The sequence below is a fragment of the Leucopleurus acutus genome, assembly GCF_964270905.1.
Source record: "Leucopleurus acutus genome assembly, chromosome: 13".
Lineage (NCBI taxonomy): Eukaryota > Metazoa > Chordata > Mammalia > Artiodactyla > Delphinidae > Leucopleurus > Leucopleurus acutus.
Window position 1 is genome coordinate 16,304,255 of NC_139155.1, and position 21,253 is coordinate 16,325,507.

Here is a 21,253-nt window from a genome sequence, read left to right on the forward strand (position 1 = left end):
AGGGCCAGAACCTTTGCTGGGTGAATCCCACCAGCCTTTCTCTGTCATTTGCTGACACCTCAAGCACCTCATGCCAAATAGAGAGGAATGGGGGAAAAGGTCGGGTGACTTGAATAGACATTTCTAATCTGGAGATGATCCCTTTCTTTCCATTTAAGCTCTTTTTCTGCCCGACTCTGAAAGCCAGGCTCAACAGAAACAGTGTCCCCAGTCATCAAAGGGCTGAAGGGGATGTTGCCAACTCTTCAGTCTCTACGCTCAGATGAGGAGACCAAGGCCCAGGCTGGGTGTGGTCAGTACTCTTGTCCCAGCACTGGTAATTTTTTTTCTCACGACATTACCCCCTACCTGTTCTTTTCCAATTTCTAAACTAGCTTCATTGGAGAGGCTGCAAATTTTTCTTTCAGAACTGCATTTGTATATAAACCAGTGTAAACATCTAAACCAGAATATGTGAGTGGGTTTCCCCAAGTATATAGACAGATGGATGTTTTTGAGTCACTATCAGTCATTCAGTAGCAAATAAAAGTCTCTCTGGGTACATATGTTTTCACACCGTCGCCTTTAACAGGCCAGTGTGTGAGCCCGGAGCAAGCCCCGTGCTGCGTCACTGCATCCTACTTTGTAGCCTTCCTGACGTGCGAACAATACCCAGCCCACGGGGGGCCGGTGGAGGGCCTGGTGACGGCAGCGGCAACTGAAGAGGCGGCGGACGCGTCACCCACCGTGTATGCCAGGGCAGCCACTAGGGACAGGGTCGACAGAGAGCAAATCCACCGCAGCAGAGCCTGCGCCTACAGGGAAAGGAAAGCCACCGTTCACAGCCCGTTTGGGCCATTGTGTATTTAATTCTTTTTACGCTCACTTTTTGTGTGTTATTAGTGACTTTAGGGGTCTATTTGTAAACCTCAGTCAGTGACCAAATCTGACCGAATAGAAAGTTCAGATTAGCAGTTACTGGGGTGAGGGTCGGGATGGGGTAGGGGACAGTGGGGGGGGGGGGGGTGTGGCCACGAAGAGGCAGCACAAGGGTGACCTTTTTGGTGGCAGAGGAGTTCTGTACCTTGATTGTGGTGGTGATGGTTACACAAATCTACAGACGTGCTAAAATTGCACAGAACTATACACACACACAAACGAGTGCACATGAAACTGGTGGATCTAAGGTCTATGGATTGTGTCAATGTCAATGTCAATGTCTTGGTTGTGATCCTGTGCCACAGTTACCTTAACACATTCCTGGTGGGGAAGCGCAGGTCAAAAGGGTACACAAGATCTCCTCTAGTATTTTTGCGACTTATGGTGACTCTTGAGTCATTTTTGGATGAAAGTTAAAAGAAAAAAGTAATGCTCTAACCCACTCCCACCACTCCTAACCTCCCCTTCTGTTCCTTAGCCAAATACGGCTCCGTGATTGCTTCTGCCCCCTACCACAAATGTGAGGGGTCCCGGCACACAGCCTGTACCTGGGCTGCACCTGTCCCTAGGGACATAAAATGGCGGAAGGAATGGGAGAATGGAGATGTTTCCAGCTCACAGAATAGCCCCGTGAGTTAAATCCTATTACTGGGCTCAGTTCAAGATCTTAGATGTCACCTTACTTGACCTTTTTTAGGCCCAGACCTATCTTCCAAGGGTCTCTCTTGCTTCCCTGTTCCAGTTCTCAAGGTGCTATGATGACATCTACATCAACCTGAACTAGCATCTTATCACTCTACCATCTTGTCTCTAAAGAGGAGCTCTCCCCTCCTTGGGTCTCAGGTTCCTGCCCTAGGCCCCGGCTACAGGGAACGAAGTTACTTCCTCAGGGGCTCTCCACAAGCTCCTCTTAGCCTAGGGTCCCTTCACTCTTACTCAGAATGCACACTGACTTATTCCTACCACGTGGAACGTGCCTCAGCTGCCTCCAGCTGGGACTCTGCGTTCTTATTTTCTGGCTTCTACAGTTGGTACTTGGCCTCCTCATCCCATCGAAGTCATTCCTCCAGCTCTGCTTGACTTGGGTTCTAGCTCCATGCTCCCTGGTCCTGACCCGGTCCTCTGAGTGGTTCCCAAATGCCCCGTCATCATCTTAGGTTTTCCCCTCTGCTCACACCCAGTTTCTCCCTGGGCACCATGAACCTGGACTACGCGAAAGCACCTCTTGAATGGTCCTTTGTTTTAATCTACAACTGAATTGTGCATTTTCAGGGGAATATCATAACTCCAACCTATAGGAAAATACACATGTAGCACCTGTGTATCCATTCCTTCCAATAAAGCCCTAGCTCCTGTTCCTGCTGTGAGCAACACGAGATTTTCCAAGGACCAGTGCCTCATCTCTAGAACGTTTAGGTGAGGTACCCACAAGACCTAGGCAAACCAAGGTGGGGCCTAGCAGTGGGGATTTGGGGTCAGCATTGCCCCCTAATAATGCAAGGGAATTCTTGGCCTTTCTTCCATTGAGAAGCAAATTATCTGTCATTCATTTATTGAGTGATTTCAGAACCAGGTGCTAGAAATTCAGAGGTGAATAAGACATGTTCTGCCCTCAAGGTCTTATGGATCAACAAAAGTCATATGAAAAGGTTTTGCACAGTTCAAGGCCAAGGTAGTATTTTAAATGGATTGCCCTGTGGGTGGATTTGAGATCAAGAAGACAAGAGGCAATAAAACTAGTGAAGAAATCCAAGTAAGAGATGAGATGAGCTTCAGCAAGGTCATTTGGAAAGGCTACGAGAGGATGGCAGGAGAAACAACCCGCGGGGCTTGGTGGGTGATCGCATGGGGAGGAGTGGGCAACGAGGAGGAGGCATCCCACCCGTCAGAGCCTTGGTACAGAGCCAGAGAAACCACTGATATGGGGAAACGCACCCAGTAGGATGGCAATGGCAAACCCCTCTTCTGGAACTCCATGGTTAGGTGGGTTGGATTTTTTTTTTTTTTTTTTTTTTTTTGCGGTACACGGGCCTCTCACTGCTGTGGCCTCTCCCGTTGCGGAGCACAGGCTCCGGACGCGCAGGCTCAGCGGCCACAGCTCACGGGCCCAGCCACTCCGCGGCATGTGGGATCTTCCCGGACCGGGGCACGAACCCGTGTCCCCTGCATCGGCAGGCGGACTCTCAACCACTGCACCACCAGGGAAGCCCAATTTTAAATAGTTGTTTCTGGTGGCTGGTATGCTGGGATAGCTCAAAAATGTGGTTCCCAGAGGTGAACCTCTTCTGAAAGGAGTGAACCTCTTCATGGAAACACTTACAAAATTCGGTTGCTTGGGCCACACCCCCGGAGATTCTGACTCCACTGGTCCAGGATGGTGCTTGCTGGAAGCATCAGTGGGATTTCAAATCTCCCCAGGTGACTCTCATTTGCGTCTGGAGTTGAGAACCGCTGGGCTACACAGGGGCCAGCCTCCTTCTCGGTCACCTGGCTATGCCCACAGAGGCTGATGTCATGACGAGAAGGGCATGATGCTTCCCTGGTCAAAAGGCCTGGGGTGTAGTCAGTCACTCATTCATTCATCTATTCCACTCACAATGCATTTTGAGCACTTTTGCGCCAGAGACGGTTCTGGGCTATTTTACATCAGGAGGTCAGTGAAGGAAGGTTGCTCTGAGAAGGTGATGTATGCACAGACACCTGTAGGCAGCTAGCGCTGCCAAGATCTAGGTTCTAAAGGAAAATATTCTCCTGTGAGGGAATGGCAAGTGCAAAGGCCCTGAGGAGGGAGCATGTTGGGTGTGTGGAAGGAAGGAGGCCAGCATGGCTGGTTTTGAGTCAGCAAGCAGGGAAGTGATAGATGAGGTCAGACAGGGATTCTGCCTTGAGACCAATGGAGGAATTTGAGCAGATGACTGACAGGATCCGATTTTCATTTTCATCTCTTTGACTGCGGCCTTGAGAATAGATTAGCAGGAAATCTTATCAGTTTTTCCTGTAGAAGACTCAGGGTGGTTATAAGGAAGAAGTGTTATATATACCCCCATTGGAAAGGCAAAATAGCATAGTGGGTAAGGTCCCAGGTTCAGCTCACAACTGTATCACTTACTAGGCGTGTGACCTTGAAGAGGTAACCCCAGCTTCCTTAAATTTCAGTCTATCTATTCCATAATAGAGATTCCAAGCGGCAGTTCGCCGCTGGAGGAGAAACGCAGTAAGGCCACTTGGGGGCGCTCCTTTCCTCCGAGAAGTATTTCAATGGGCAACAGTGAGTTCCCTGTGTTTTCAGAGCAGACCCCCAGCACAAGTTGAAAGGTTCAGAAGTTTGGAAACAAACACGCAATCAACTTTCCCGTCAAGGCCGAACAGTTCCCACCCAGGAGTTTTTCCAGGAGCCGATGTGCACAGTGCAAAGAGCCTGGCATCCATACAGCAGCCCTGCCTGGGAGGTCCTGGACAGTCCGAGGGCAGGCGAGGGATAGAGCAGGGCGGGCTGGGAACCGCGGTTACCTTGCTTCTGACGGAGCTGCTACCGGAAGGTTATAAGCCAGTGTGAGCAGAGCAGAGGCGGTGAAAGATGCCAAGAACAGCGTGGCCCTGAGGAGGACAAGGGTGTGTTGATTTCTGCAAAGAAGAAAGGACGTTCACTTTCCTTCACCGCAAAATGTGTGGACACGAAAGACTTGCAACCTTGGCAATCAGAGGCGCTTCCTGCCAGCCTGCCTTTGAGAGAGGCTGCCATGGGCGCAGCTGTGGCCGAGTGGGGCCGGAGCTGGGTTGGAGTTAGAGAGCCTCAGTTAGCCTTTAGTCTTGACCATTTACTAGCTGCCGGGCCCCGGGCAGGGCCTTGAACTTGAATTTCTTCATCTTCACCCTGAAACTTACTGTGCAGCTCAAAAGGAGACCATGCTTGGGAATCTCCCTTGCCACCCATGAAGCACTGTATGGACAGACGTGGTGGTTGATTCAGGAGACAGGCGCAGGTGGGACACAGGGACCCTCCACCCACCCGAACGGAGAATCTGACAGATATCAGGGTGCAGGTACTTCATGTGGAGGTAGGAATAAGGGATGGGGTTGGAATAGGGAAGCAGGAAGGCCAATGCAAAGATGCAGTATCATGGTGGCCAATGCCAGAATGTTCTGTGGAGCCAACTCAAAACTGTCCTGGGGGATGAAAGAAAGAAGCATTTTCCTACTGTCTTCTATACCCCCTTGGGTCAAAGGTGGCCCCACAAAAATTAACTCCTCCACAGTCTGGGACTCTGCACGTGTAAGGCTGAGAGGGTTCCTGAAGGAGTCCCAGCTGTAGTATGTGGGCAGTTCTGGGGCAGGAAATGAGATTTCGGGACACAGGTTCAGAGCAAGGCACTGTTTGGTTGTATCTACTTGGAATTGTGAGGGTTGGGACCAGGAGGCTCTGCAGTGCTATGGAAGAATTGTCAAACACAAGTGCCAAACCAACCAGCACAATCCTGCCTTTAGCAGTCCTATTCCAGTGCTCGAAGTTGCCATGGTTCTTCCCGAGGAAGGGATGAGATACCATTTGCTTAACACCACAGTGATACAGGGAGCAAATTATTTTTATCTAGAGTGGCAATTCTAGTTTAGTGTTAATGCTTGGAATGGAAGAGGAATCCTAGCTCAGTGGTGCAGTGATTGACTAGTAATGTCTGCCATGAGTGTGGGCAGGGAAGGTATGGTAACAATGCTGTATGTTTACCGTGCCTTTTGCCAGACCCTCCAGTTCAGTCCTCCTTGAATTACTAGAATTCTATAAGAGTGTGTTATCTGAAGGAACAAAAGCCCTACCTTTTATACCTCTTTCCATTTAGAGGCTAAATGTAGTAGCATAGTCACAAGTTTGGGTAATGCTGGTTTTTAGCTGAGGAATTGAAATCTACCTTCCATGACAGCCTCTCGGAAAGATGCTGACCTTGGGGCCAGGATGCCTCAGTCATAAGGACACTCAAGTAGGTTCCCACCAGGTCTAGAGTGGGGAGATACTAAGAACTCACTGTCCTCTGTGGGTGGTAAACCATTCAGTCAGGCCATCCAGTAAAAACCCACATCCACCCAAGGAAATATTTGTTTAGCTCCCTGAAGGACTGGAGCCCAAACCATGGTACCTCTTCTCAGGAGTCAGACAGGTCTCCACTACCTACCACCGCTACAAAGACTCTAATAAAAGCTTCCTAATACAGACTATTATGGGCTGGATTGTGTCCCCCCCGTCCCGCACCCACCCAACCACATTCTAAACCCCGGGACCTCAGAGTGTGACTCTATTTGGAGATGGGGTCTTTAAGAGATAATTAAGGTGAAATGAGGTCATTGGGGTGGACCCTAATCCAATATGACTGGTGTCCTTATAAGAAGAGGAGATTCGGACACAGATACCCCAGAGGGAAGACCGTGTGATGACCCAGGGAGAAGACAGCCATCTACAAGCCAAGGAGAGAGGCCTCAGAAGAAACCAACCCTTTCTCCACTAAACACCTGACCAGCAGTCAGGGCATCCTGCTGCCAGTGCACCTCAGAGGGAGCCAGGAGAGGCTCGCCCTTTCTCCTTGGCTGGGGCTTCAGGGCTGGCCGAGCCACGCACCTGCCCACCTGTACCTGCAGGCCTCCGCCATGTCTCCAGAGCCCTTCCAGCAGCCACAGCCCATCACAGAGGGCACTGTGCTAGCTCCCATATGTATGATCTCGCTTTCTCCTCTGGCCCTGATGTGAAGTGCATCGTCTCCATCTCATAGACATGAACAATGAAGATGAGAGTCCAGCGACTTACACTGGGTCCCCCAGCTGGTAATTTATCAGTCATGATTTGAACCACATCTTCTGACTCAAGCTCACTATACCAGCAAACTACCTCTGTACCTAGTGGAAGCATGGAACAATGTTTTATAAGTGGTCAGCCAAAACCTCTTCTACATTTGAAGTTAGGAAGCTTCACGTGCTTCAGATATGCATGTAAATAGACAGATCTGCCTTTTTAAAAAGTATTCAATTCTTAGGATACATTAAAATTTGGAAGGACTTCCCTGGCAGTCCAGTGGTTAAGACTCCACACTCCCAGTGCAGGGGGCATGGGTTTGATCCCTGGTTGGGGAACTAAGATCCCGCATGCCGTGCAGCGTCACCAAAAAAAAAAACAAAAAGCAAAACAAAAAAAAAAACTGGATGCATTTTCCTTGCCCAGGATACTTGAGTCCTTGCATGTGGCTGGAGTGGGCAACATCATGGGTCAGCCTGTGATTTAAATGTCTCCTTGCAAAGAGCATTAACAGGTAATCGTGAAACAGAGCTGGTCAACACATATTTGGAATTCAGCTCCACTGCTAGTAATCAAAGACTTACAAATTAGATGTGAAAAATGAATTTTTCTTACATATCTTAAAATAACAAGGTTTTCATTTGGGGTTTTTTTAAATTATTAATAGTCCATATTGGCAATGGTGTAATTAGATGGCCAGAGGACTGAATATTGATACAGCCTTTAAGGAAAGCAATTTGTCATCATACTTCAAAAGCCCAAAAGACTCATGCCCTTTGACCCAGTAATTCTTCTTAAGGATATGCATTCTAGAAATATCAGCGTTGGAGACAAATGGTTACCACAAAAATGTTTATGAGACTGTTATTTACAAAATTGGAAATAATCTAAGTATTTAACACTAGGGGAAGAGATAGGTAAACCATAGTTCATGCATGAAATGGAATGTTATACAGACATTAAAAGTATGTTAACTTAAAAAATAAAATAATATGGGAAAATGCTTATATCGTAAAACTATTAGAAGAAAGATCTAAAGTATTTATGCAGAATCCTTTCGTGTATAAAAAACTGTGCAAAATAAAAGATCAGAAGAATAAACATCAAAATATGGATAGCAAAATCACCTCTCCTTAAGTGAGGAAACAGGTCTAACGTGATTGTTTTTTCCTTTTTTATCCTAATATTTTCCAATGTTTCTTAAATTGAACATGTATTTTAACAAAAAGAATAATAAATCTTTTAAAATATGGCATGCGCAGTCCACAAACTATAATTCTCTCGTGAATTACTGAGGCCTTAAGAGTTTTTCTAAAACTAACAAAAATTAAGGTGATAAACATCCAACGTGGGGAAGCAGGTACACTGATGCATTGCTTGGGACACTATAAATTACTCCACCTTTCTGAAGAGTAATCTCACAATATGTAACAAGCACCGCAAAATTGTTCCTACCCTTTGACCTAGTAATTCCACTTGGAAATAACCCCCCGAGGAAATAAGTACAGAAGAGGAAAAAGTAGCATATGTTCAAAGACATTCGTTGAGGTGCCATTCATAATCATAAAAAACTGGAAACAGGGACTTCCCTGGTGGCGCAGTGGTTAAGAATCCGCCTGCCAATGCAGGGGACACGGGTTCGAGCCCTGGTCCAGGAAGATCCCACATGCCGCGGAGCAACTAAGCCCATGCGCCACAACTACTGAGCCTGCGCTCTAGAGCCCGCAAGCCACAACTACTGAAGCCCGCGCACCTAGAGCCCATGCTCCACAACAAGAGAAGCCACTGCAGTGGGAGCCCATGCACCGCAACGAAGAGTAGCCCCCACTCCCCGCAACTAGAGAAAGTCCGCGTGCAGCAACGAAGACCTGACGCAGCCAAAAATAAATAAATAAATATATAATAATTAAAAAAAAATTGGAAACAATCTAGGTGCCCACCATAAAAAATGGTATATAAATCCTGAAACTAACAAGTAAGCAGGTCATGTCCAGATGCGGAAATGTTTCTAAGAACAGTGAAATGGAAAAAACTGAGACCGGATATGACAGACACACTGATTATAACTCTGCAAAAATACAGACTGATTGTGTAGGACAAAGATTAGAGGAGAACTCAGAAGAAGTAAACAGTGGCGGGTTTGGTGTCCTCGCTCTTCTGGAAAGTTCGTTTCCTAAATCGTAAAAGCTGCTTTGCCCAGAACTGGAGACTCTCTGAACAGTTTTATGTAAGAGGCCACACGGGGAGAAACACTTGCTCCAATTAGACTCCTTTTCCGCGGATGAAGAGGATCACCGGGGTCACGAGATGGAACTGAAAGTCATTGGCAAGATACCACGTCCAGCCGTTGCACTGGAAAGAAACCAGCAAAGGTCACTTCTCTCCTTCATGTACCAGCTCTGCTCCGCATCGGTTCACCTTCCCGGACCAGGAGGAGGAACTCAGCAGGCGGGTGGGCAAAATTTCCATGGGAATAGAAAGGACTTTGAGTTACAGACATTTCACATACCTCATCTCAGCTAATCGTTATAACAATCCCGGGGGAGTAGATATTATTACCATTTTACAAACTGGAAATTCAGACAACTTTTCTCTCTTGTTGAAAACAACAACAATGGCTAATCTCCCAGGACAGTGGTGGGAACTAAATTCCATCACGTTTCACGGATGTAAGGATTAATTATCCTTACGGTGTGCTGGAGTCAGAGGGTCGATGTTGTTCTCTCTTCCTTGCCTTCCTGCCCTCCCGCAACTCCAGGGGGAGAGAATGTGTTCATTTAGAACGGAGGCCTGGCTGCAGGCGAGCTTTTGTGGGAAACCCCAGAGGTCCCACGCATGATTGACAGGAGATCGGCCGGCCAAAGCCACCAGGCGGTTACCTGTATTTCTAACTCAATGTGAGGCAATTCCTGCGGGCAGTTCTCTCCAGGGCTTCAGAGATAAAAGGCGCCTTGGCCTCCCCTCCCACGCCCTCGGCCCCAGGGAGACCAGACTTATCCAAGACAAGTGACAGCTTTCCTTGTCCCACGTATGGCCCAAGCCAGTCTGACTCTGGGAAAACAGCCCAGCCTCTCCTCCTGGACCCCGTCACAGACGTGGGTCCACAGGAAGGCAGTTAGACAGTGATGTACACCCCGTCGAAGCTGCTGGGCACTTGTGAACTAGAGGCAGCCGTCTGGTTGGCCAGCGGTTATGCAGCCGCGCTATAGCGATGCTCCTTTCAGCTGTGCTTTCAAGGCGAAAGCAGTGACATGGTTTAATTACAGCTATTTCACTTCCAGTTGCTCCAGGCTCATTAGGAGGCAACTAGGGCTTTAAGGAAGCCATGACCAACATATACAGATGTTGTTGCTCTGTCAGATCCTGCTGGGCATGGGATAGAATTCATTCTGGGGAGGGGGTGGTGCCGCGTTCCATCTCATTGCTGGTTCTCTGGGCAGAGGTGAAGAAAGTGTCCTTCCCCCTGGGGCGACACGGACCGTGACTGAGCAGCGGGCGGCTGCGTCCGGGGCAGGCACCGAGATGGCTGTCCCCCCAGACCCACTCCCCTGCCCCCGCTCCGCTTTCACAGCAAGTGCCCCGTCAGGGATGGTGCCGTAACTCCCACCCCATCACCAGAGGCTAGTCTTCCCACCCACAGCATCACTATTACTCCAGAGAATATGCCAGAAGAAAGCGGATCACACTCAGGTTGGCTCTGGGAACGTTCACCAAACCATGTGAAGGGAGACACCGGATTGCACCTCTCTGCCCTTTCACGGCCAATGACTTAAAACTCACCGCATCCTGGACCGACAGGAAGTTATATAGCAACAGCAAATTCGGCCACCACGCTTGCTGGCCGTTCTCCAGGTGGAACTCGGGCACTTTCCAGACGGGTGTCCAGGGCACAAGGGAGAACAATCTAACCGAAAAGCATGCTGAATACAGGTGAAGAGGCTGCAACCTGGCAGGAAAAAGCTGGGCGAGAGGGTGACTCTCCACAGAGGTTCCATTCGGTCCCCCGGGTGGGCACATAGCGGTGACAGATAAGATGTTCGAAAACAGATTGTACTGCGTGGGCGACCACCTCCCCACACCCCCCCCAAACCTGCATACGTTTGTGGGTTCAAAAGCTTTTCTTGAGCACCCGTCATGTGCTGGCGCAGGTGCTACTTATGCAAAACTACTGTTATTCACGGAGCAAGTCGTACGTGTCAGCCACTGTGCTAGGAGCTTCCTAAACCTCAAAATACTCCTGTCAGGTAACTATGACCTCGATTCTACTAATGGGGAAATTATAGCTCAGAGAAGTTTGAGTCACTTGCCCCAGATGGTCCAACCACGTAGCAGTACTGAGATCTGACATTGTGGCGTGCTCCTTCCACGAGGCCTCCCTAGATGAAAATCACTTTCCAGTCTCCCTCTTCTCCTCCCTCCCTTCCTCACTTTATTTCTTCCTTCCTCCCTCATACACTACCTGCTTCCAAGCAGGATTTGCAGCAGCTACAATGATGATGAATAAGGCACTAGATGTCTAGACCGGAGCTGTTCAATAGAATATAATTGGAGACAGGTCGGCCACTTGGTTAACATCTTCTAGTGGCCACATTTTAAAAAGTCAAAAGTACAATTCATTTTAATAACATACTTTTTTAGCCAATATATTCAAAATATTATCATTTCAACAGATAACCGATATAAAAAAATATTGAGCTATTTTACATTATTTTTCTTTTACTGAGTCTTTGTTTAGCCGCACCATGCGGCTTGCGGGATCTCAGTTCCCGGGCCAGGGACTGAACCCAGACCACGGCAGTGAGAGTGCAGAGTCCTAACCACTAGACCACCAGGGAACTCCCTTACCAAGTCTTTAAAAGCCGGTGTGTATTACACATTTGTAGTACATCTCACTGGTCCACCCGTGTCTGGTGGCCCCTATTGGACACCGTGGGAGGCATGTGCAATTCTGGCGTGGATTCTGGGTGGGCCTCCATCAGAGCCCTCTTTTTTTAAAGAACATATGTAAGACTGCAGGTCTGTGCAACAAGGATAGAGCACGTGGCCCAGCAGCACCTCTGAACATCTCGGAAGGGGCGTCAGGGCCTGGGCTGGGGTATGACAGACAGGGAGGGCAGGGCAGGGCTGCTGGAGGAGCAACCCCCCGCAGAGATAGGGGTCAGCACCCTGCCTCTGGTCTGCACCTAGACCCGGACCTGTGGGACTCTTCTCCTCCCCACAGTGATGACATCCTTCACAGAGAGCGCCAGGTGGGCGGGGGAGTGGTGGGTATTGGGGAACAGAGCTGAAATTGCTGATCTGATTCAGATTCTCTCTGGACGCCAGCTATGCCAAGATGCAACTTCCCAGATCAGCTCAGGCGACAGCCACAGAGTCCTCACTGGGTCCTGGGTCCTGCCAGATGAGGCATCTGACCACGCTGCTTTGCAGCTGCTCCCACAGCCCTCGGGCTCTCACCTCCCGGCCTCCCTTCCCACCATCTGTCCCCTCCATCTCCCCAGGGAGAGGAAGTCAGCCCCCTGCTCCCCTCTGAACCAGAGTTCAGGTCAGATGTCCTCAGGAGAGGGCAGGGTAGAGGCCAGTGTCCAGCCCCAGGCAGCCTCCGAGCTGGGGCCAGTGGGGGTGGGTGGAGGTTGCTGGGTGGACTGTGCCTGGGGAGGTACAGGGGAAGGAACGTGAAACATGAACGTGAAACATGATTTCTAGTTTTGTCTAAGTTTTTCACACTGAGAAAATCATATAATTTCTCCCTTTGCTCTTCTGTGGAAAAGGGGGCCGATGGTTCCTTAAATTCTTCTAAGAAGGAGAATGGTTCCTGCCTCCTAAGATTTTCTGAGAATCAAAGGAGATCGATAAGAAAACTGAAATGTGGGAAGCGTCATATAAATGTACATGCGCTTCATTTTTGTCCGACCTTGAAGTTTTAAAGTCAAAGTGGGTTTTCAAAGACTAAAAAGTGTGACACCAGCCAGTGTCATGGGGGTGTGAGAAGCAGGCCTTCTCGTACCTGGCTGGTGGGAAAGTCCATTGGAAGATATCCATCAGAACGTTAGGTGCACCAAATCATGGATTCCACTTGTAGGAATTTACCCTGCAGACGTGCCCAGACAACTGCGCAAAAATGTATAGACTTTGCATCATCGTCTAAGATTGCAAAAACCTTGGAAATTACCTTCATGCCCATTCATGGGGACCGGTTAAATACGTGGTGGATGGGCCACCCACATGGCGTCATCCCAGGCAACCTTAAGATCAGTGAGGTGAGCCCTTTCATGCAAATATGCCAGCACTAAATCATTAAATAAAAAAAGCTATGCGCAAGCTAATGCTGCATTCAGTGTAATCCTATTCATGGGGACAGGGTACCGGGTGGGGAAAGTACGCGTAAACAATACGTGGGAAATCCCTGCAAGAATGAATTCATAAGAAGCTGTTAACACAGGTGTCCTGTGGGAGGTAAGACTGGAAGGGGTGCCTTTATTTTTAGTACGTGACCTCTGTTTTAGTTAGACATTATTATCAACAATTTTTTCAATCTACTGAACTAATTTTTAACATGTGGCTCCTAGTTGGAATAATCACACAGCTGTAAGGGCCGGGAGCCTCTACTCTCCTCGTTCCCGTGAGATAACATCTGTAAGGGCTTACGCCTAGAAACTGGGTTTTTGCCTTTTCTATAACTGGCAGTAGCCCGCACGTGGGCCCCCCTCTTCTGCCCTCTCCCCAGTCTATTCTCTGCCCTGCAGCCAGAGTGATGCTTGCAAAATGTAAATCTGACCATGCCACTCCCCTACAGGAATCCTCCGAAGGCTTCTGCTCTCAGAATAAATGGAAAGTCCTAAAGACAGCCCACGGGCCCTACAGACCTGGGCCATCTGCTCCCCTCCCCTCCCCTCCCCTCCACCTCTCTGCCCTCATTCCTTCTGTTCTCCAAGACACTTGCTCCACTCTGGCACCTCTGGGCTCTTTGAGATTCTGCAAACACATCAACCACGGCTCCCACCTCAGGACATTTGCTCTTGGTTCCCTTCCATGGATCCTTCTTTGCTCACGGAATTTTTTTTGCTGAGAACATTCCTTTAATTCCTTCAGGGTCCTCGATAAATGTCACCTTCCCTGACTACCTTTCCGGAGGAAGACCCTCTGTCTTTCTTCCTTCTCCAAATTATCACTTGGTGGCTCTTATCATCACCGACCTATTATAAATGGATTTGCATATTGCAACTTAGTGTTGCATATTTGTTTATTTATCTATTGTCTATCTCTAGTCACTAGACTGTAACCCCCATGCCAGAGGCACTTGCATGGCTTCTCAACTGCTGAATCCTCAGAGCCTAGAACGGTGCCTGGTACATAGTGGACCCTCAATAAATACAGAAAGAGCGAGTGAGCAAATGATCTTACTTCCACTCTTGTTGGAGTTAAAAAGGCAAGTAATAAATCATAATTGAGTAAGAACAGTGAGTCTTGCCATCATGAATGAGAACATCAGAATAGCTAGGAGCAGGGCTGCTTGTTCACTGGGTTTACCTTAAAGAGGGTGTTTTAAGGTTGGGGACGCTTCCCTTATTTTTCTTTTGTGTGTGTGTTCATTTTGTTTTATTTTTGGTGTGTTTGTTTGTTTTTTTAGCCACACCACTTGGCTCGTGGGATCTTAGCTTCCCAACCAGGGATTGAACCCGGGCCCTCGGCAGTGACAAAGTTTCGTCCCGGGTAGGACTCACTCTCTTCCTGGCTCCCATCTGGCACTCTTCCAGCGCTCCCCATCTCAAGAATTCATTACCATCCTCCATGTCGCTTGAGCTGGAAAATCGGAGTGTCCTTGATCGGCCACCTCTCCATTCCCACTGCCCATCGCCAGTGCACGTCCTGCAACAAGTTACTTGCTGGGATCCTCGCTGCCATCTTTGCTCCCTGAGGCCTCACCACCTCACCCCCCCGCCCACCCTGTGCTCCCTCTGCCCCCCACGACTGCTTTATCTGCCTAGTAAAACACGTCTTGCTCTTCAATCCGCAGCTCCAGGAGTTTTCTTCTGAAGCAAGAGTCCCAAGCAGAACCCACCAGGCCATTGGATCCCACACCCCAACCCCTAACAACCCATCTTGGCATTTATCACTAAGAACCCTTGGCCGGCATGCCAGTCCCTCTCCTCCAGAAGATCACAGGGCAGGACAGGCTACTCAACCCAGTGCCACGTGCCCAAAAGATATTGAAAGAGTAAGCATTCCGTCAAGCGTTCAGAACGAGGACTAGATTTAATAGAGCTTGGGGCACGTGGGATCTTCTGCCGCGGCATGCGGGCTCTTTGTTGTGGCGCGCGGGTTCTCTCAAGTAGTGGCATGCAGGTTTTTAAAATTTTTTCTCTCTATAGTTGTGGCGTGCGGGCTCCAGAGCGCGTGGGCTCTGTAGTTTGTGGCACTCAGGCTCTCTCATTGAGCCGTGCGGGCTCAGTAGTCGTGGCATGCGGGCTTAGTTGCCCCTCAGCATGTGGGATCTTAGTTCCCCGACCAGGGATCGAGCCCGTGTCCCCTGCATTGGAAGGCAGATTCTTTACCACCAGACCACCAGGGAAGTCCCTATTTTCATTTTTGAGATGAGAAAACTCAAGCACAGAAAGGTTGAGACACTTACTCAAGGTCACACAGCTGGTAAATGACTGAGCCAGAATGCAAGCCCAGGCAGACCACAGTCAGACCCTACCTAGTCCATCTGACGAACCCAGAAGATTGTTTCAAAGCTTCCCTTCCTGTTTTGTGACAGTGCAGTGTAACAAGAGAGCCATGGCCCCTAAGTAATGAGAGCTGGGCTCAGCAACAAACCATGATTTAGAAAGTGTATAAATGAAGGGTTTGGGTTACATGAGTTGAAGTTCCCTTTTCTCCTCAAACTTCTGCTGTCTCATTACATCACTGCCACTCTGCTATCCCACTGGTTCCATATTCTGTCCCAATATTGTATTCCTTTCTGCTCCGACCAACCACACATTAGTTCTGCCTGACAGTGGAATGACTATCGTCCCAAGCTTCAAACAGCCCCTCTCCCAGTTGTATCTTCTTCTATTTTTATCATTACCATTAGTCTCTTATTTACAGGATCCAATTGCTATTAATTTATATGAGCCATACAAATTCTGTCGAACATAGATTCCATGAGAATCTGACTGTATGTTTATTGAAACCTGCTGTCCATCAGCTGAGGAATAAGGGTGTTTTTGCTGGTTTAATATAGTTCAAGTTCTATTAGGACAAATACCATGAATAAGGCTTCCCTGGTGGCACAGTGGTTAAGAATCTGCCTGCCAATGCAGGGAACACCACAGCCCTGGTCTGAGAAGATCCCACATGCCACGGAGCAGCTAAGCCCGTGCGCCACAACTACTGAGCCTGCACTCTAGAGCCCACGAGCCACAACTACTGAGCCCGCGAGCCACAACTACTGAAGCCTGCGTGCCTAGAGCCTGTGCTCCGCAGCAAGAGAATCCACCACAACGAGAAGCCCGCGCACCGCAACGAAGAGTAGTCCCCACTCGCCGCAAATGGAGAAAAGCCCAGGTGCAGCAATGAAGACCCAATGCAGTCAAAAATAAATCAATAAAATAAATAAATTTAAAATAAACTAAAATAAAATCTAAAAAAAAAAAATGTACCATGAATACTGGTATCTTCCACCGGCAAAAGCCATTATACCAGCAAGAGCAACCGTATTTAAGGAAGAGAATTATTTTTCTCAGTTTATTTTTCTTGGAAAATTCTTTCAAAAGAGGGTTAAAGACTAAAAATTAATAAATGATTACATAGCAATAATGAATTAAGAAGTTATATAAATAACCTACTTTGTAAGGCAACTGAGAAAGTATCTGAGTATGGCTTTAGGGGTTATTCCTTTGAATTCCAATGCATCTTTAAAAAGGACCTTGCACTTAACCAGCCACTGAAAGAAAGAGAAGAATAGACCACAGGAATGATTTATCAGTGATACAGTTCATGGGTTAATTTGGTTGTCTCTCTCAGGACACAGTAAGTTACGCTGCAGTAATAAAACATCTTCAAGTCTTAAAACCATTATTTTTTTTTCTTGTTCATGGTACACGTCCATGGCCAGTCACCTTGGGCTCAGCAACTTCCTCACTATGGGAGGCAGGCTGATGGAGCGGCCACTAACTGCTAGTTCAGCAGTGACCATGGCAGAGGACATAGGACAAGAGCGTTCTGGAGGGCCTCAAGTTAATAAGTAAACGTTCTAGCCCAGACGTGACATGCTTAAAGTTGTTAGCATAATAGTAAGACCAGGTACTACTCATGCGTCAAACCTAGTGATGGAGCCCACCCAACCATCATGGGGCCAGGAGGTGGAATGTTACCAAGTACCTGGAGGGAGGAGAGCCAGAAATACTTGGTGATTGACACTAATAACTACCACATTGGTCTTTTGAAGTAACAACATCAAGGCTTTCCATTTCTGTAGTGTCACATCATTTTCAAAGCACTTTCACTAATGGTGTTGGTTTTGCTTCTCCAGCCATACCAAACAACTCTGCAGTAAATGTTTGTTGAGTGAATGACTGAATAGATGAATAAACAGCCCTGCTAGGCAAAAGGGAAAATATTACCATCCCTGCTTACCTAGTCAGGAAATTGAGACTCAAAGACTACGTGGGCTGCCCAAGATCCCAGTTAGAATTCTTCTTAACCAACGTATCCTGATGACAAATTCATTACCCAGAACGTTCAGCTAAAGAAACCGAGGCGATGCCTTTGGGTTATAACTTGATGGTAAGCAAGTATGTGAGTGAGCTTCCCAACCATTTTTTCCCCAGTTTTGTTGAGTTATTATTGACATACAGCACAGTATAAATTTAAGGTGTACAGCATAAGGATTTGATTTACACATGTCATGGAGCAATGATCACAATAAGTTCAGCAAACCCATCATCTCATAGAGACACAAAATTAAAGAAATAGGAAAAAAATTGTTTTCCTTGCGATGAGAACTCTTAGGATTTCCTCTCTGAACAACTTTCATATAAAACACACAGCCGTGCTCATTATGCTTACCATGTTGTACATTACATCCCTGGTACTTATTGGTCTCATCACTGCGAGTTTGTACCTTTTGAGTTTCCCAATCTTTTGACACTTATACCGATGACCGTTGTGGGTGTTTCACTAAAGAACAAACGTGTTGGACTTCCCTGGTGGCGCAGTGGTTAAGAATCCACCTGCCAGTGCAGGCGACACGGGTTCGCGCCCTGGTCCAGGAAGATCCCACATGCCGCGGAGCAACTAAGCCTGTGCACCACAACTACTGAGCCTGTGAGCCACAACTACTGAAGCCCGCATGCCTAGAGCCCGTGCTCCACAGCAAGAAAAACCACCACAATGAGAAGCCCGTGCACCACGACGAAGAGTAGCCCTCGCTCACCGCAACTAGAGAAAGCCCACGTGCAGCAACGAAGACCCAGTACAGCCAAAAATAAATAATAATTTTTTTAAAAAAAAGAACAAATGTGTTTCCTCTTGCAAAATAAGGCTGTGTATGTGTTGGGCAGGATTTGGAAGGGATCAGGGAGGGTTGGAGAATGCCTTTATTCTCTTCCAGCAAGAGTTTCTTTAGAGATGCCGCAAATTGGATTCACTATAATAGGAACAAAATTTATAGAGACATGTAAAAGAGAGCGCTGAGTTGAGGAAGCAGCACAGCCAATTCTGATTCCAGCCTCCTCTTAATTTCCGGAAAGAATGAATCAGGGTCTCACTCTGTGTGCGGGCATGCACCATCCTAAGTTCACAAAGACAGAACAAAGAGAAAGCCTGGCAGGAAAACACACTCTGAACAAGAGAACTCGTTCCAGGAGGCTAAAAAGACCCAGTGACCTAAACAGACCGGGAAAGAATAAAATCCTGCAACACAGATGTATGAAGTCAGCCTGAGAGATAGAAAAGGATTCCAACACCATCACCAGTGATCATCAGAAGTGTTTAGTATTACTATGTAAATATATTAGTGACAGTGATTAAGACATAGATTTGCCATGAAAAAACATTATGTTTCAGTTCTGATTCTAACTTCCCTAGTTGGGAGGACTTGGGCAAGTGATTTCATCTCTAAACATCAACTTCCTTATCTGTAAAAATGGGCCCGATATTGCTTCCAACTTTATAGGTTCATTGTGAGATTTGTATGAGATAAAAGACTTTAATCTCTTAGCACAATGGCAATACTACGTATCACTGTTAGTAATATTTCCATTGTTCGAATGAAAGTTTTATTTAAAAGACGATGTGCACTTTCTAAAGTAATAAAATGAAAATTGGAAGGGGAAAAGAAAAAGCAGTTACTGAGACTGACAATGAGAAACACAAGCAAATAGGAACAAAGAAAAAAGAAACGTATGTCGTCTCTTGCACTGTGTCAGGATCTGTTGGCTCCCACTCTCAGCTTTTCACGCCAGGGCTGGCACGGTGGTTCTCAGATGTTAGCGGGCAACAGCATCACCTGGAGGGCTTGTTACAGTCAGAGTGCCTGATTCAGTGGACCTGGGGTGGGGCCCAAGAATCTGCATTTCTGACAAGCTTCCAGATGATGCTGGAAGAGACCATATTCTGAGGAGCACTGATAAAAGCAAGCACTCCCTGGGCCCCAGACTGAGCCCAGGGTCAGGTAGGTTATCTTTATAATAAAAATGGTGCTTTTTTGTAGTTTTCTTGGATATCTGAAATCTCTGTGGCCTTGGCCTGTGTTGTGGATAACTCAGGGCTGACCCAATGGCTCTCTGTTGTCTCTGATTCCCACTGATGGCCCTGGGATGACCAGTGGCCTTTCGTGCCCTTCATTCTTCCCTCCTAGTGGCAAGTCTCCAGCTTGAGTTTTGCTTTGGTTCCAGCCATCCTGATCTGTCCTCGCCAGCTCCCCTCCGCGGACTTGGAGCTCTGCCAACCAGTCCTAGCCAGCCTAAGGCGTCTTTTTCTTGTTCTTACTAGTCTCCTTGCAGGGAACAGAGCTCTGGTCTTTGAACTGCTGTCCCCTGGGCGGACCTTCCCACCCTCTCCAGAGCCTCCCACCCTGCACTTGAACTTCAACTGCCTGGTTAGACCCAGCTATGCCCTCTTGGAATGTCTGGTGCCCAATGGTTCCCATATCATGGCCTTGTTCAGTGCAGACGGTGGACTCTGACCCTTGCCCGTCTGGGTTACTCTCTGTTGTCACTCTGGCCACCTCCGAGCACGAACTGCTGCCCTAGTGGTCAGGTCTCAGCTCATTCTGTGCCCTACTTCCTCTGCATTACCCCCAAGAACCTACCGCGCCAGTCATTAAACAATTAAGAAGCCATTTCGACAACTACTTATTGAGCAGTACTAAAAGCCTAGCACTGCTTTAGGCGCTGATAACAGCAGTACCCAAAGCAGAGAAATATCCTGCCTTCTAGTCCAGTGGAGAGAGACAGAAAATAAATATATAAATATATAAATAAAGTGGCATCTATAGTCTGTTAGATAAAGAAAAACGATAAATCAGGACACATGAAGTCTTATATGTGGAATCTAAAAAAATGCAACAAACTGGTGAATATAACAGAAAAGAAGCAGACTCACAGATAGAGAAAACAAACTATTGGTTACCAGTGGGGAGAGAGGGGAGGGGCAAAATGGGGTGGGGAAGGGTGGTACAAACTACTGGGTATAAGACAGGCTCAAGGATGTCCTATACAACACGAGGAATATAGCCAATATTTTGTAATAACTGCAAATGGAAAGTTACCTTTAAAAACTGTATAAATGTTTTTGGGACTTCCCTGGTGGTGCAGTGGTTAAGAATCCGCCTGCCAATGCAGGGTACACAGGTTCGAGCCCTGGTCCGGGAAGATCCCACATGCTGAGGAGCAACTAAGCCCGTGCGCCACAACTACTGAAACCTGCGCACCTAGAGCCCGTACTCTGCAACAAGAGAAGCCACCGCGATGAGAAGCCCGCACACCACGACAAAGACCCAACGCAGCCAAAAATAAATTAAATAAAGAAATAAATTTATTTTAAAAATTCTATAAACATTTTTTAAAATTAAAAATATATATAAAATAAAATAAATAGAGAGGACAAGGAAGGCCTGCTGTGAAGGTGACATCTGAGTAAAAAACTGAAGGAGGAGAGGGAGCAAGACATCAGGAGAGCAGAAAAGTAAGTGCTGCAGAAAATGGACGGTTATTTGTAATTCCTGTTTGGGAGCTACTTCTTACCTAAGCCAGTGGCTCATACACATTTTTTTTTTTTTTTTTGAGAGGCCTGCGGTACACGGGCCTCTCACTGCTGTGGCCTCTCCCGTTGCGGAGCACAGGCTCCGGACGCGCAGGCTCAGCGGCCATGGCTCACGGGCCCAGGTGCTCCGCGGCATGTGGGATCTTCCAGGACCGGGGCACGAACCCGTGTCCCCTGCATCGGCAGGCGGACTCCCAACCACTGCGCCACCAGGGAAGCCCTGCTCATACACTTTTTAATGTCATGGACTTGTAAAAAAATTTTTTTAATGAGGCACGATCAGAAGATGGCTCTGTTGTTTGGCCA

At 47.6% G+C, this 21,253-nt stretch overlaps 1 protein-coding gene across 1 annotated transcript in view; it reads right to left on the minus strand.

The window, feature by feature from the left end:
• The window catches only part of LOC309970627 (O-acyltransferase like protein-like), a gene marked incomplete at both ends in the record, with an annotated part of 63,163 nt that overhangs the window by 4,282 nt on the left and 37,628 nt on the right, over positions 1–21,253 (minus strand). The window contains 8 exon segments of the mRNA XM_082853065.1: positions 639–683; positions 686–794; positions 1,432–1,483; positions 4,429–4,542; positions 8,967–9,046; positions 10,475–10,640; positions 16,528–16,588; positions 16,591–16,625. Coding sequence (XP_082709191.1) covers positions 639–683; positions 686–794; positions 1,432–1,483; positions 4,429–4,542; positions 8,967–9,046; positions 10,475–10,640; positions 16,528–16,588; positions 16,591–16,625 — 662 coding nt within the window.